The following is a 16,403-nucleotide window of genomic DNA, read 5'->3' on the forward strand; positions in this document are numbered from 1 at the left end:
AGATAAAAAAAAAAAAAATTAAAATTCTTTTTTAAAAATGGCCAATAAAAAAAAAAAATTGCCTAGAAATTTCCTCCACATATCTCACTCAGCTCTTTCATTAAGGGTTTCCATTGATCAGCAAATAGACTCGTTCCGAGTCTTAAAGGGATAGTTCACCCAAAAATGAAAATTCTGTCATCATTTACTTACCCTCATGTCGTTCCATACCTGTAGGAGTTGCTTCTTATGTTGAACTTAAAAGATATTTTGAAGATTGCTGGTAATCAAACAGTTGGTGGTTATTAGGGTGTTGTCATTATTATGGGTATTAGCTTATGTCAGCATTAATATCGCTGTTAGTAATGGAGGGTGAAAATTTTCCCTGTTCGTGTACAAAGCTGAATTGTGCCGTCATTAGGGCTTATGTGGTAACGTCCACCGCTGGACCGTGGCGAGGATGTCCCGTGTGAAGAGGGGCTCACCCGAGGCGGGCGGTGGGGTCACAGCGCGTTGCGCCTGCAGCTGTGTCTCATTTTGGGACTGTTTTGTGCAGTTGGGGCAGTGCTCGTGTCGTGGTATCGGTGATTCGGCGATTCCACGCAGAACATTTTGAATACAAAAAGCAAACCTGTGAAATCCAAGTGGAAAGGCTCGACAGCAGTATTTATTTTATTGTTTTATAATGGTTTTGTTTTCTTTAGGAATCCTGTAAGCACTTTTTAATTGTTTTTAAGATGTAATTTTTTGTTCAGATCAAAATGTTATGACATTGTATGTCACAATTGTAAACTGAAACTGAACTTTTAAAGCAGATTCTAATAATATATATGGTCTTTTTTATAAAATACATTTTATATGTATTATACATTTAACTAAAGGATACTGCAAGCACTTTAATTCCCAACACCCCTACCCTACTTTACTCATACTGCATAAAAATTGTTCAATTACCTTCACTGTTAAATGGAGATCCCACTGCGGTCTGGTTAAATCATCTTTTACTTATTCCTAACGTTTGCATATGGTGGTGTGTTCTTACAACACAGATCTACCAAATTTTGCTATAAGTTTGATTACATCATAATATAATATAATTGCGGTTAATAGTGGTCATCGTCTGTTTGATTAAGTCTTTGATTTTTCTGTACACTTCTGCCATATGTACAGAAATTGACAGTCACCACTGATAAGCTACTACTAAATATTGTAGAAAATGAGTTTTCCGTAAAATTGATTTGCAATGATTTTTGTTGTAAAAAGCGCTATGCAAATAAACTTGAATTGATTTCTTAATGACAGCTTTCCTAAAAATATATCCTATTCCTAAAATAAGAAATATCCCAATATATCGCCTTGCTGACAGTATCGCAACATATTGTATTGTGATGAGTTGTTCTTGAACGATTCGTTCATTTTGAACAAATCTTTAATGTGACTCGGGAAGAACGGGGAGTGATTCGTTCAGTCGCGCATGCTAGTGATGCGCGGGTCGTCTCATAACCTGCGGGTCCCTGCAGGTGACCCGCGGGTCGGGTTGGGGCGGGTTAAGAAATTGGCACTTTATTGCGGAGCGGGTTGGGGCGGGTCACTAAAAACAACATTTTTTTAAATCCATTTATGTTGCATGGAATTTAGTGTTGGAAATTTTGATTCTTTCAAGAGTTTCGTTGATGTTCAGTTCGTTCACCAAAATGATTCATTCACTGATTCGTTCAGTGACCATTTCTTCATATTACACAAATACGCCAGCAGTTGTCGAAAAAGAGTGTCTTATGTGTTATTTCTTAAGTCAACGAACGTATTTACTTGTGACAAAAACTGATTTGGCTTCATTAAAGTGTGTGCATGATCGCATTAAATAAATAGTCTAAATAAATTGTTCAGATTAACAAAGCACAAGGTTTTATCGGGGATTAAACGTGGAGTTATGTTCTGTATTGCAAATATGAAAACAAGCGTATGTGCACCTATAACTGCACTTTGTATCTGCTGATTGCTGATCGAGATTTACATGCTTGGCTCACTGACCCTGTATACTCTCATTCAATTCATTCACGAATGAGATGTATCAGTTCATTCAACTCTTTCACCTACGAGAAGATCATATTCGTTCACTACATTCAACAAGTCACATGCTCCGTCACATCTTGAGTAACTCTTTTTGACTATGGAAGCATATGGGTAGCAATATTCAATTTGAGATGTAATATGCAAAACAGTGTTGGGAAGGTTACTTTGGAAATGTAATCAATTACAGATTACAAGTTACCCTATTTAAAATGTAATAGTAGTGTAACTTTTTAAATTACTTTAATAATGTAACTAATTACTTTTGAGTACTTTTTGATTACTTTTCTAAATTTCTAATGAATGTTTATTTGCAAGTGTTAATCATTTTCAAACATTAACACCATGCAGGTTTAACCTTACAGTAGTGCTCAATACTGTCAGACTTTCACCATCCTTCATCACTTGAATTAAGATGATCACATTTGAACACATCCACCACACAATCAGACTTTAGTATTGCCTTTTACTTTGAGATTCATCTGAAGTTCAATGCCAATTTAAAATCAAAAGAAATAGTTTATAGATACTGTTTCTGAACCCAAATATTTGCATAACTACAGGAAACACTGCATCTAACAATGGTTTGGGGAAAAATAGTTAATAAAAAAAACACAATCATATACATCAACTCAAATATGGTTATCTAATAAGCATGTGTCTTATTCTGCGAACTAAACTCCTGAAACATTGATGTCTTTTTGAAACACTGCTGTATCTTTGTATATGATATGATGATAAAACTGCATGTCTGCGCCAAGGGCGGACTGGGAAAAAAATTAGGCTGGGAAATCTCACACTCATACACCAACAACAAATTCTGAAACATGGACAACCCTATTTTGTGTATGGACCTGACATGAAAAAGATTTAAATCCTTAGGTTGGGGGACATGCAAAATAATTAAGAGTTCTCTCCTGAACTGCACCTTCACTTCCATTATCCATCCATCCTCTTATGACTTTCATACTGAAGAATTTTATTTGACTTTTACCATGTTTTGTAAGTGCATTTTACTAGGGCTGCTCCGATCACGATCGGCCGATAATTAATGCGCATCTCGTCAGTAAAGCCGGTTCTCTAATCAGCTTTAAATTCCCTCAGGTGCGTGATTTCACATAGAGCAGCTGTTACTACACAGAGCCATTGTTAACTAAGAAGATGCGCAAATCCACGTTCATTTTCAGCGTTTATTTGCGCATCTTCTCAGTTAACAACGGCTCTGTGTAGTAACAGCTGCTCTATGTGAAATCACGCACCTGAGGGAATTTACCGCTGATTAGAGAACCGGCTTTACTGACAAGATGCGCATTAATGATAGGCCGATCTTGATCGGAGCAGCCCTACATTTTAGTTTTTTTGGCAAATTAATTATCACTTGTATTTATTTTTACTTGAAACCCTGAACAGAAGTGTCGCTTTTCTGCCCCAGCTGTGCTCTTCCACAGTCCACTCCACTCTCTCGAGTCTCACATTGATTACTCGGAGTCTGATCCAAACCGTTTGGCGGATGCGCGGAGAGCGCGCGAGCCCAACCATTGCCAGTCAAGACTAACCGATTCATGATTTATTAGAGATTAAATTATCGAATGGCGGATTCGGAAATACGTACATTCGGCGTGCAAATATAAAATAACAATATTAAAATAGCGGGCCAAATCGTCTTCCAGTCCACCGGGAATTGTCCTGGTTCTCCCGATGGCCAGTCAGCGCCTGGTATCCACAGACACGCAGAACATGCAGGATTCATAGATTGTCATTTTGCGGCTTAATATTCACAGACACTCCCATATCGCGTTTTGATTAAAGTGTACTGATCTACTTTTTGTTTATTCTTCCAAAATGTGGCATATTCTGTCCGCGTTAGGCTGAATTCCATTTTAATGACTGTTTTCGCATCGCGGAGATTATTGGCCGTATGTCTTAGTGCAATTTGGGAAAGAAATAAGCTGTAGCCTATGTGTATGTGTGTAAATATTCAAATGTAATCCCCTTTGTAATCGTTAAAATTTTCATAAGTAACTGTAATTTAATTACTCATTTTTTCTTAGTAACTGTAACTGATTACAGTTACATTTATTTTGTAATTAAATTATGTCTTTTCCCCAATAAGTTATGTCAAAATAAAGGACAGGTAACGAATAACAAAAATGCATGTTGTTTTATTAAAGGAAAAAATATATTTATATTTAAAATATAAATTAAATTAATTAATTAATTAATTGCTACCCATATGCTTCCATATTTGACAGGATGAAACAGTTCACAGAGCTGTTCACGAGCTGCGCATGTGCTGCTAAAAGCGCCGCTCTCGCGCGCTGCTGTGGGAGGAACTTCAGTGAACGAGAAATGAGTCTTTTACTGTCTATGGTCAGTGGATTACGTAAACGAGAACGATTCGTTCACCTAAAAGATTTGTTCACGAATGTACCATCATAGTCCAATTACCTATAGCCTATATTGATAAGGTTACGATACGAAGGTATAAGTAGCAACGTAACTTCCATGATGTCCCCGATGCACGGGGTGGGTCAAGAAATTTTACTTAATTTGCGGGGTGGGCTAGGGCGGGCCGGGCTAGGGCGGGCCAAATAATTTCATAAAAGCAGGATCCACGGGTTGGAAAAAAAACCCGACTCGCGCATCACTAGCGCACGCGCAATATTTTATAGGTTCTGTTCTGCTAGTAGTAATTCACCTGTGTCAGTCAATCCGGTCTTGAGCCGGAAAGAGAATTGATTAGTTCATAGTTCGGGTCTATCGGGTCTTTGACTCATTCCTTAATCACGTGACATACCCATACGTTAAACCAATGCTGTATTGAGCCGGAAAGAGAATTGATTAGTTCATCTTTCAGGTTGTTCGTTCTTTTGTCACATGACGGGACAACATTGGCTAGAGTAATTAGTTAATTGACAACTTTACAAATAGGTGTATCGTACATTTTTATCGTACTAAAAATGTTAAAGGGTTAATATGATGCAATTTCAACTATTGCTTTCTCTTTTGAGTGTTACAAAGAGATACCCAAAGAGATATACTTTATAAAAGTTAGGACTTGTCCGCGCCCTCCTAAAATGGCTCATGAACCCCCACACATGTCACGATGTGGGAAGATTTGCATGATGCCGCCCAAATGTTCACGCAAACAAAGAAGGTGTAACCTTTGATTCTCACTGTTGCCACCGGTGCCTTTAAAAGACAATGCATCCATTATAATGATACACATCTGATTTCTCTCAACTGTTTATTTTTCACACTTAACTAACAGTTTTTTCGAACACACTTTCCAAGATGGGTATTTTGACATATTTTGTGTGTATTTGTCAGTACAAAAGCAAGAGTTGTTTCTTTATAAACAGAGAAGAAGATTTAGAGAAGCACATTGTTTTGTTATGACTATACCCAAATAAAAGTAGACCCTTTGCAGTTTCATAGATCATCTTATTTTTATCTGTACAATCAAAAATGTCATATTTTTAGTTCTTTTCACGGTCATCAAGAAAATAGGAGACAGACCACACCAGAGCTGGCTTCGACCCCAGTGGGTTATTACAGTTTAAAATTAGTCAGAGCTAAGCATCTTTATATTTACAAGTAAATCTCCATATTATGCATCAGCTACTTTTTTTCCCTTATTTTTTGTACACTTATTTTTATGAACCAACATCTTCTTGCAAAACATGTATATAGTGCAAAGACACGTTTTGCCTTATAAAAACTTTAGTATGACTGAGTTTTAAAGCATGAAAAGTACAAAACAAAACCAATAGACAGAACAACCTTGGATGGGATCAAAAGATAAAAAAAAAAAAAATTAAAATTCTTTTTTAAAAATGGCCAATAAAAAAAAAAAATTGCCTAGAAATTTCCTCCACATATCTCACTCAGCTCTTTCATTAAGGGTTTCCATTGATCAGCAAATAGACTCGTTCCGAGTCTTAAAGGGATAGTTCACCCAAAAATGAAAATTCTGTCATCATTTACTTACCCTCATGTCGTTCCATACCTGTAGGAGTTGCTTCTTATGTTGAACTTAAAAGATATTTTGAAGATTGCTGGTAATCAAACAGTTGGTGGTTATTAGGGTGTTGTCATTATTATGGGTATTAGCTTATGTCAGCATTAATATCGCTGTTAGTAATGGAGGGTGAAAATTTTCCCTGTTCGTGTACAAAGCTGAATTGTGCCGTCATTAGGGCTTATGTGGTAACGTCCACCGCTGGACCGTGGCGAGGATGTCCCGTGTGAAGAGGGGCTCACCCGAGGCGGGCGGTGGGGTCACAGCGCGTTGCGCCTGCAGCTGTGTCTCATTTTGGGACTGTTTTGTGCAGTTGGGGCAGTGCTCGTGTCGTGGTATCGGTGATTCGGCGATTCCACGCAGAACATTTTGAATACAAAAAGCAAACCTGTGAAATCCAAGTGGAAAGGCTCGACAGCAGTATTTATTTTATTGTTTTATAATGGTTTTGTTTTCTTTAGGAATCCTGTAAGCACTTTTTAATTGTTTTTAAGATGTAATTTTTTGTTCAGATCAAAATGTTATGACATTGTATGTCACAATTGTAAACTGAAACTGAACTTTTAAAGCAGATTCTAATAATATATATGGTCTTTTTTATAAAATACATTTTATATGTATTATACATTTAACTAAAGGATACTGCAAGCACTTTAATTCCCAACACCCCTACCCTACTTTACTCATACTGCATAAAAATTGTTCAATTACCTTCACTGTTAAATGGAGATCCCACTGCGGTCTGGTTAAATCATCTTTTACTTATTCCTAACGTTTGCATATGGTGGTGTGTTCTTACAACACAGATCTACCAAATTTTGCTATAAGTTTGATTACATCATAATATAATATAATTGCGGTTAATAGTGGTCATCGTCTGTTTGATTAAGTCTTTGATTTTTCTGTACACTTCTGCCATATGTACAGAAATTGACAGTCACCACTGATAAGCTACTACTAAATATTGTAGAAAATGAGTTTTCCGTAAAATTGATTTGCAATGATTTTTGTTGTAAAAAGCGCTATGCAAATAAACTTGAATTGATTTCTTAATGACAGCTTTCCTAAAAATATATCCTATTCCTAAAATAAGAAATATCCCAATATATCGCCTTGCTGACAGTATCGCAACATATTGTATTGTGATGAGTTGTTCTTGAACGATTCGTTCATTTTGAACAAATCTTTAATGTGACTCGGGAAGAACGGGGAGTGATTCGTTCAGTCGCGCATGCTAGTGATGCGCGGGTCGTCTCATAACCTGCGGGTCCCTGCAGGTGACCCGCGGGTCGGGTTGGGGCGGGTTAAGAAATTGGCACTTTATTGCGGAGCGGGTTGGGGCGGGTCACTAAAAACAACATTTTTTTAAATCCATTTATGTTGCATGGAATTTAGTGTTGGAAATTTTGATTCTTTCAAGAGTTTCGTTGATGTTCAGTTCGTTCACCAAAATGATTCATTCACTGATTCGTTCAGTGACCATTTCTTCATATTACACAAATACGCCAGCAGTTGTCGAAAAAGAGTGTCTTATGTGTTATTTCTTAAGTCAACGAACGTATTTACTTGTGACAAAAACTGATTTGGCTTCATTAAAGTGTGTGCATGATCGCATTAAATAAATAGTCTAAATAAATTGTTCAGATTAACAAAGCACAAGGTTTTATCGGGGATTAAACGTGGAGTTATGTTCTGTATTGCAAATATGAAAACAAGCGTATGTGCACCTATAACTGCACTTTGTATCTGCTGATTGCTGATCGAGATTTACATGCTTGGCTCACTGACCCTGTATACTCTCATTCAATTCATTCACGAATGAGATGTATCAGTTCATTCAACTCTTTCACCTACGAGAAGATCATATTCGTTCACTACATTCAACAAGTCACATGCTCCGTCACATCTTGAGTAACTCTTTTTGACTATGGAAGCATATGGGTAGCAATATTCAATTTGAGATGTAATATGCAAAACAGTGTTGGGAAGGTTACTTTGGAAATGTAATCAATTACAGATTACAAGTTACCCTATTTAAAATGTAATAGTAGTGTAACTTTTTAAATTACTTTAATAATGTAACTAATTACTTTTGAGTACTTTTTGATTACTTTTCTAAATTTCTAATGAATGTTTATTTGCAAGTGTTAATCATTTTCAAACATTAACACCATGCAGGTTTAACCTTACAGTAGTGCTCAATACTGTCAGACTTTCACCATCCTTCATCACTTGAATTAAGATGATCACATTTGAACACATCCACCACACAATCAGACTTTAGTATTGCCTTTTACTTTGAGATTCATCTGAAGTTCAATGCCAATTTAAAATCAAAAGAAATAGTTTATAGATACTGTTTCTGAACCCAAATATTTGCATAACTACAGGAAACACTGCATCTAACAATGGTTTGGGGAAAAATAGTTAATAAAAAAAACACAATCATATACATCAACTCAAATATGGTTATCTAATAAGCATGTGTCTTATTCTGCGAACTAAACTCCTGAAACATTGATGTCTTTTTGAAACACTGCTGTATCTTTGTATATGATATGATGATAAAACTGCATGTCTGCGCCAAGGGCGGACTGGGAAAAAAATTAGGCTGGGAAATCTCACACTCATACACCAACAACAAATTCTGAAACATGGACAACCCTATTTTGTGTATGGACCTGACATGAAAAAGATTTAAATCCTTAGGTTGGGGGACATGCAAAATAATTAAGAGTTCTCTCCTGAACTGCACCTTCACTTCCATTATCCATCCATCCTCTTATGACTTTCATACTGAAGAATTTTATTTGACTTTTACCATGTTTTGTAAGTGCATTTTACTAGGGCTGCTCCGATCACGATCGGCCGATAATTAATGCGCATCTCGTCAGTAAAGCCGGTTCTCTAATCAGCTTTAAATTCCCTCAGGTGCGTGATTTCACATAGAGCAGCTGTTACTACACAGAGCCATTGTTAACTAAGAAGATGCGCAAATCCACGTTCATTTTCAGCGTTTATTTGCGCATCTTCTCAGTTAACAACGGCTCTGTGTAGTAACAGCTGCTCTATGTGAAATCACGCACCTGAGGGAATTTACCGCTGATTAGAGAACCGGCTTTACTGACAAGATGCGCATTAATGATAGGCCGATCTTGATCGGAGCAGCCCTACATTTTAGTTTTTTTGGCAAATTAATTATCACTTGTATTTATTTTTACTTGAAACCCTGAACAGAAGTGTCGCTTTTCTGCCCCAGCTGTGCTCTTCCACAGTCCACTCCACTCTCTCGAGTCTCACATTGATTACTCGGAGTCTGATCCAAACCGTTTGGCGGATGCGCGGAGAGCGCGCGAGCCCAACCATTGCCAGTCAAGACTAACCGATTCATGATTTATTAGAGATTAAATTATCGAATGGCGGATTCGGAAATACGTACATTCGGCGTGCAAATATAAAATAACAATATTAAAATAGCGGGCCAAATCGTCTTCCAGTCCACCGGGAATTGTCCTGGTTCTCCCGATGGCCAGTCAGCGCCTGGTATCCACAGACACGCAGAACATGCAGGATTCATAGATTGTCATTTTGCGGCTTAATATTCACAGACACTCCCATATCGCGTTTTGATTAAAGTGTACTGATCTACTTTTTGTTTATTCTTCCAAAATGTGGCATATTCTGTCCGCGTTAGGCTGAATTCCATTTTAATGACTGTTTTCGCATCGCGGAGATTATTGGCCGTATGTCTTAGTGCAATTTGGGAAAGAAATAAGCTGTAGCCTATGTGTATGTGTGTAAATATTCAAATGTAATCCCCTTTGTAATCGTTAAAATTTTCATAAGTAACTGTAATTTAATTACTCATTTTTTCTTAGTAACTGTAACTGATTACAGTTACATTTATTTTGTAATTAAATTATGTCTTTTCCCCAATAAGTTATGTCAAAATAAAGGACAGGTAACGAATAACAAAAATGCATGTTGTTTTATTAAAGGAAAAAATATATTTATATTTAAAATATAAATTAAATTAATTAATTAATTAATTGCTACCCATATGCTTCCATATTTGACAGGATGAAACAGTTCACAGAGCTGTTCACGAGCTGCGCATGTGCTGCTAAAAGCGCCGCTCTCGCGCGCTGCTGTGGGAGGAACTTCAGTGAACGAGAAATGAGTCTTTTACTGTCTATGGTCAGTGGATTACGTAAACGAGAACGATTCGTTCACCTAAAAGATTTGTTCACGAATGTACCATCATAGTCCAATTACCTATAGCCTATATTGATAAGGTTACGATACGAAGGTATAAGTAGCAACGTAACTTCCATGATGTCCCCGATGCACGGGGTGGGTCAAGAAATTTTACTTAATTTGCGGGGTGGGCTAGGGCGGGCCGGGCTAGGGCGGGCCAAATAATTTCATAAAAGCAGGATCCACGGGTTGGAAAAAAAACCCGACTCGCGCATCACTAGCGCACGCGCAATATTTTATAGGTTCTGTTCTGCTAGTAGTAATTCACCTGTGTCAGTCAATCCGGTCTTGAGCCGGAAAGAGAATTGATTAGTTCATAGTTCGGGTCTATCGGGTCTTTGACTCATTCCTTAATCACGTGACATACCCATACGTTAAACCAATGCTGTATTGAGCCGGAAAGAGAATTGATTAGTTCATCTTTCAGGTTGTTCGTTCTTTTGTCACATGACGGGACAACATTGGCTAGAGTAATTAGTTAATTGACAACTTTACAAATAGGTGTATCGTACTTTATAACTACTGGTTATGCTTTAAATTGTTCATATGATGGCGAAATCACTTTGATAGTTTTTTTTTTTTTTACAGTGGATTCTAATCTTCAATGACCTTGTATGATTTGTCTGAGTTCACCCTTCAGATTAGACTTCAGAACTGTAGTGTTACTTGTTTAGGATTCAACATGTTATTTGCTTTTGTCATTATGTCCTTTTTGAGCAATCTTCTTGTACATATTAGACCAAAATGTCAAGTTTACCTAGGAAAAGCAATTATACCAGCAAACTCAAAATTAGATTAAAAATGAACAAACTAATCTGTACTTTGTATTGTAGGCTTGGATTATTATATAGCCTTGTCTTTTTGACTGTCTATCAGTAAATAAACACTAATTATTCAATAATTTATTTATAACAGGGCTTTATTTATAAAGTACCACAGATCCTGAAGAAACCGTAACAAAAACACAGTGACAGAAATAGCGTAAGGGGCTGTCACATGATTAAGAAATGACTTGAACCCGAAGACTTTTCAGAGGTGAGCTAATCACAGACTGAAGACCCAGGTAAAAAAAAAAAACTTGAATTGGTCTCTTCTGTATCTTATAGCATCTTAGTTTTGTATTGTTTGTAGTGTGATCAACTAGACATGTTGGGGAAGTAACACGTAACATATTACATTTAGCTGAAATGAACGAAACTAGATTTCTTCATTTTGTTGAAAAAGACACAAAAGTCTGAGTCAGTAAAATGATCCGAACTTCCCATCACTATTGTATTGCCAGATTCTCGGCAACACACAGCTCTACTCATTTTGGTTACACCATGTCAAATTGGTCACACTTGGTCATTACTCTTTTGGTATGGTCTGTTGCATTCAAACTGCACCAGAGTTTGTTTGGAAGTGGACGGAGACCCATCTTTTTAGTGATCTCTATCCACTTTTGCTTTTGGTGTGCGTACCAGAGTTTGGATGGCAGCATTTACACTCAAATGTACCATACTAACAGCAATCACACCAGGGTTTTTAAACTAACCAAACATTACAAGTGTGAGTGCACCCTTTAATGAATCGGATTAAAAAAAAAAAAAAAAGGCACCAGACACCAACTCTTCAGATAATTTTAATTTGAGGCTGCTGGGGAGACAGACCAGAAAGCCTTCTAAACAGTTTAAGCAAACAGGGAAAACATGCCATATGAATAAAGTACTGAATTGAAGAGATCTCCTGCAAGTATTATGCAAAATGCCCATGACCATTTCATGGACCACGTCTCCAACCACATCCACGACCCCGTCCCCGATCACATCCCTGACCGCTTCCCGGTCCCTGACCTTGACCGCTCCCCTTTCCCTGACCTTGACCGCTACCCTGACCACTACCCTGTCCCTGACCGTGACCGCTACCCTGTCCCTGACCACTACCCTGTCCCTGACCACTACCCTGTCCCTGACCACTACCCTGACCGCTACCCTGTCCCTGACCTTGACCGCTACCCTGACCGCTACCTTGTCCCTGTCCGCTACCCTGTCCCTGACCGCTACCCTGACCGCTACCCTGTCCCTGACCTTGACCGCTACCCTGTCCGCTACCCTGTCCCTGACCTTGACCGCTACCCTGTCCCTGACCGCTACCCTGTCCCTGACCTTGACCGCTACCCTGACCACTTCCCTGACCGCTACCTTGTCCCTGACCTTGACCGCTACCCTGTCCCTGACCACTACCCTGACCGCTACCCTGTCCCTGACCGCTACCCTGACCACTTCCCTGACCGCTACCTTGTCCCTGACCTTGACCGCTACCCTGTCCCTGACCGCTACCCTGACCACTTCCCTGACCGCTACCCTGTCCCTGACCTTGACCGCTACCCTGTCCCTGACCGCTACCCTGACCACTTCCCTGTCCCTGACCTTGACCACTACCCTGACCACTTCCCTGACCGCTACCCTGTCCCTGACCACTACCCTGACCACTACCTTGTCCCTGACCTTGACCACTACCCTGTCCCTGACCACTACCCTGACCGCTACCCTGTCCCTGACCGCTACCCTGACCACTTCCCTGACCGCTACCTTGTCCCTGACCTTGACCGCTACCCTGTCCCTGACCGCTACCCTGACCACTTCCCTGACCGCTACCCTGTCCCTGACCTTGACCGCTACCCTGTCCCTGACCGCTACCCTGACCACTTCCCTGTCCCTGACCTTGACCACTACCCTGACCACTTCCCTGACCGCTACCCTGTCCCTGACCACTACCCTGACCACTACCTTGTCCCTGACCTTGACCGCTACCCTGACCACTTCCCTGACCATAACCACTTCCCTGACCAAAACCGCTTCCCTGACCTTGACCATAACCACTTCCCTGACCAAAACCGCTTCCCTGACCTTGACCAAAACCGCTTCCCTGACCTTGACCAAAACCGCTTCCCTGACCTTGACCAAAACCGCTTCCCTGACCGTAACCGCTACCCTGACCTTGACCATAACCGCTACCCTGACCTTGACCATAACCGCTACCCTGACCTTGACCATAACCGCTACCCTGACCTTGACCATAACCACTTCCCTGACCATAACCGCTACCCTGACCACTTCCCTGACCGTAACCGCTTCCCTGACCATAACCGCTTCCCTGACCATAACCGCTACCCTGACCATAACCGCTACCCTGACCATAACCGCTACCCTGACCACTTCCCTGACCGTAACCGCTACCCTTACCTTGACCATATCCGCTTCCCTGACCATAACCGCTACCCTGACCACTTCCCTGACCAGTTTCCGGACCACTTTCCTGATCACTTTCCGGACCACTTTCCTGATCACTTTCCGGACCACTTTCCTGATCACTTTGTTCACTACATGCATGGCCACAGGTGGTTGGGCAACACTTCTGTGTGGCAGGACACTGGCCATCATGGAAACAGAGGTCAGCACATTCTGGAACACGCTTCGGTTTGGGACACTGACCCGGCTTCACTGCATGGACACAGATAGCAACCATTAGTCTGTGTATATAGACTGTATGCCACGTCAAAATACAGCAACAAACATGAACAACAAATTTTACCTACAGCGTAAATTCTAATTACTCTTTTTGTAAAGCCATCCAAAGGGATTTAAAGGTGGGGTATGCATTTTCAAAAATGCTTTAGAAAGCAAAGTTGGGCAGAGTGGCAAAAACTTGTAGCCAATCAGCAGTAAGGGGCATGTCTACTCATGAATGGGGAGGAGAGATCACTCAGTGCATACAACTGACATTAGACGAGTGACAGATGTTGGATTAAAAATGAATAAGCCAGAGGAAGACATCTGCGGAACAAAAGAATGCTTAAGATAAGGCAAGTATGACCTTTGTAAATATTGGATCAGCTTTCCAGGGCTGGAGAGAACAAATAGCTATGCACCTGTGGGCAGAGCTATTAAAATAGAGGATTTTTTTAAATCTGCATTGGCTACCAGAAATAACTAATCCAATATTTAATTCAAACCTACTTTTGATAAAGGCAAAATCCCAAAACAATGACCAATACCTGTATAAGGAGCTGTACAGTAATTTCCACTTCCATTGCCGCAGCACTTCTCATCGTTGGGACAGTCAGAGTCACCGTTACAGGACCCATTAAACAAGCTTCCAGATGTTTGAGGGGGACACTCTCCTGGCTTTGCTGTTATACATACATGTCAAAGAGCATCACTGAGGGCACTTCCATTCACTTGGTGACATCAAGAAGTTTTTTCCAGGTTTTAAGTTCTACAATCAGCAAGGTTTTGGGAAGCCTTATCTAGCAAGTGTCTGAGAAAATAAGAGCATCGGATTGTGCTCTTCGTGATGTGGCAAACCAAAGCAGGGGTCAGATTCACAAATCTTAAACATAACTTATGATAAATTCCAAGACGTTCGTAAGAAGATTCTTAAGCGCAATGGAGTTCTCATGTTCTGAACACCTGAATTCTTGAATTATGAGTGAACATGTGAGGCACTGATAAACATCTTTTTGCACTTCCTGCTGATTACCCCTATAAATCATAAGCACAATTTATCGGAGTTTGACTAGTACTCAGCTTGCATTTTAATGCAGCGTTCTTGAACCGCTACTAATCCGGTCCATTCATGCGCTGATTACGGCCAAAGACTTTTGCATTTATAAACTTAAGCATTAAAGCTCCTATCTGACTCTTTTATAGTTGCTACGGAGTTTTGAAGTCAGCAAAACGGAGCATCACACATAGGCTAACCGTTACAAATCATGGTTTACATTAACGGTAACCGTGAGCTCTTCAGATAACTCATGCACATCCCGATTAAGGGTTAACTTGCGTAGCTAGTGTTATAGTAATGAACACATTTGAAATAACCCAATAAATTCATTAAAGTCTTACTGTTTGGGATTTAAGACAATTCTGGCACGGTCTTAATTTTGTGATGAAGAACTTGTACTCAAGTTTTGGCTCATGTTTGTTTGTTTTTAAATCTGAATACTTCAGTTTTAATAGTCTCTGCTTAAAGCTTACATTGAATTCAATGCATCACAGGTGTTTATTTTGTGGACCTTAGCATCCATCATTAAACTCGCTGGAAACAGGCTGCACACACGGGCTCGCAGTCAAAAGCAACATCATGCATGTCCTCCAGAGCAGTCTCGATCAGGAAAACGACCTCGTTGGGTCAGCATGACAATTAGAATCACTAGACCATAACCAGCCACTGGACACAAAAATCTGGTCCTGGAGGTACAGTGTGCTGCAGAGTTTAGCTCCAACCCTGACCAAAGTCACCTGCCTGTGATTTTCTAATTATCATAAACACATTGATTAGCATGCTCATGCGGGTTTGATTAGGGTTAGGTCTAAACTCAGTAGGAAAGTAGATCTCTAGGTCCAGATTTGAGGATCCCTGTACTAGAGCATCATTGGGGGAGGCCAGGAGTGAAACTTGTCAAATCAGGGACTACGCAAGGAGTCTTCAACATTAATACAAAACTTACATTGAACTGCGTCAAATCAAAAGGGTTTCAAAACCTAATACTCATCCCCAAACTGTTAGTTTTAAAAAGACCTTATTCCCTTATTTTTTGCATTTCTTTAACAAGTTAACGGATTCTCACCTGCAGTTTGTCCTTCAGTAACATCTGTTATGCTCAAGTATCCAGAAAGACAACATAAAACAGCAATCAACGAGCAGTACAATCGAGCTGTCATCATCCCAACCTGCGATCTCATAATGATCCCTACTAGAAAATGCACTGAATTGAGGTGTGGACAACAATGCACACAAATAATAATGTGGCTGCAATAGAAGTTGCTGTAAAAATTGGGTTTTAAAGAGCCAAGGAGATCAGGTCAACTCCAACCCTGATCAAACTCACCTGATCTGGGAGATCTTGATTAGCTTGTTCAGATGTGTTTGATTGAGGTTGGACCATATGAAGGCTGCAGTGCTTTCACGCCATGTCATAATAATTAAGGTAATCTAATTACAAGAGGATTGTGTGTTTCCATGGTAACACTATCAACTGCAAAATGAAGATGCAGTGGTCAGCAGGTACAGCGTCTACTGCCACATGAAACTC

General features: G+C 39.8%; 1 protein-coding gene across 1 annotated transcript; it reads right to left on the minus strand.

Moving 5' to 3' along the window:
- Positions 1–100: 100 nt before the first annotated feature.
- LOC132133326 (WAP four-disulfide core domain protein 5-like) lies at positions 101–16,118 on the minus strand. The gene is made up of 4 exons (XM_059546117.1): positions 15,939–16,118; positions 14,364–14,498; positions 13,552–13,809; positions 101–141 (listed from the first exon to the last, which is right to left on the minus strand). The coding sequence occupies exons 1-4, from the start codon at positions 16,051–16,053 to the stop codon at positions 101–103; spliced, it is 549 nt and encodes a 182-aa protein (XP_059402100.1). The 5' UTR covers positions 16,054–16,118.
- Positions 16,119–16,403: the final 285 nt, after the last annotated feature.

This window comes from Carassius carassius, chromosome 50 (genome assembly GCF_963082965.1).
Source record: "Carassius carassius chromosome 50, fCarCar2.1, whole genome shotgun sequence".
Taxonomy (NCBI): domain Eukaryota; kingdom Metazoa; phylum Chordata; class Actinopteri; order Cypriniformes; family Cyprinidae; genus Carassius; species Carassius carassius.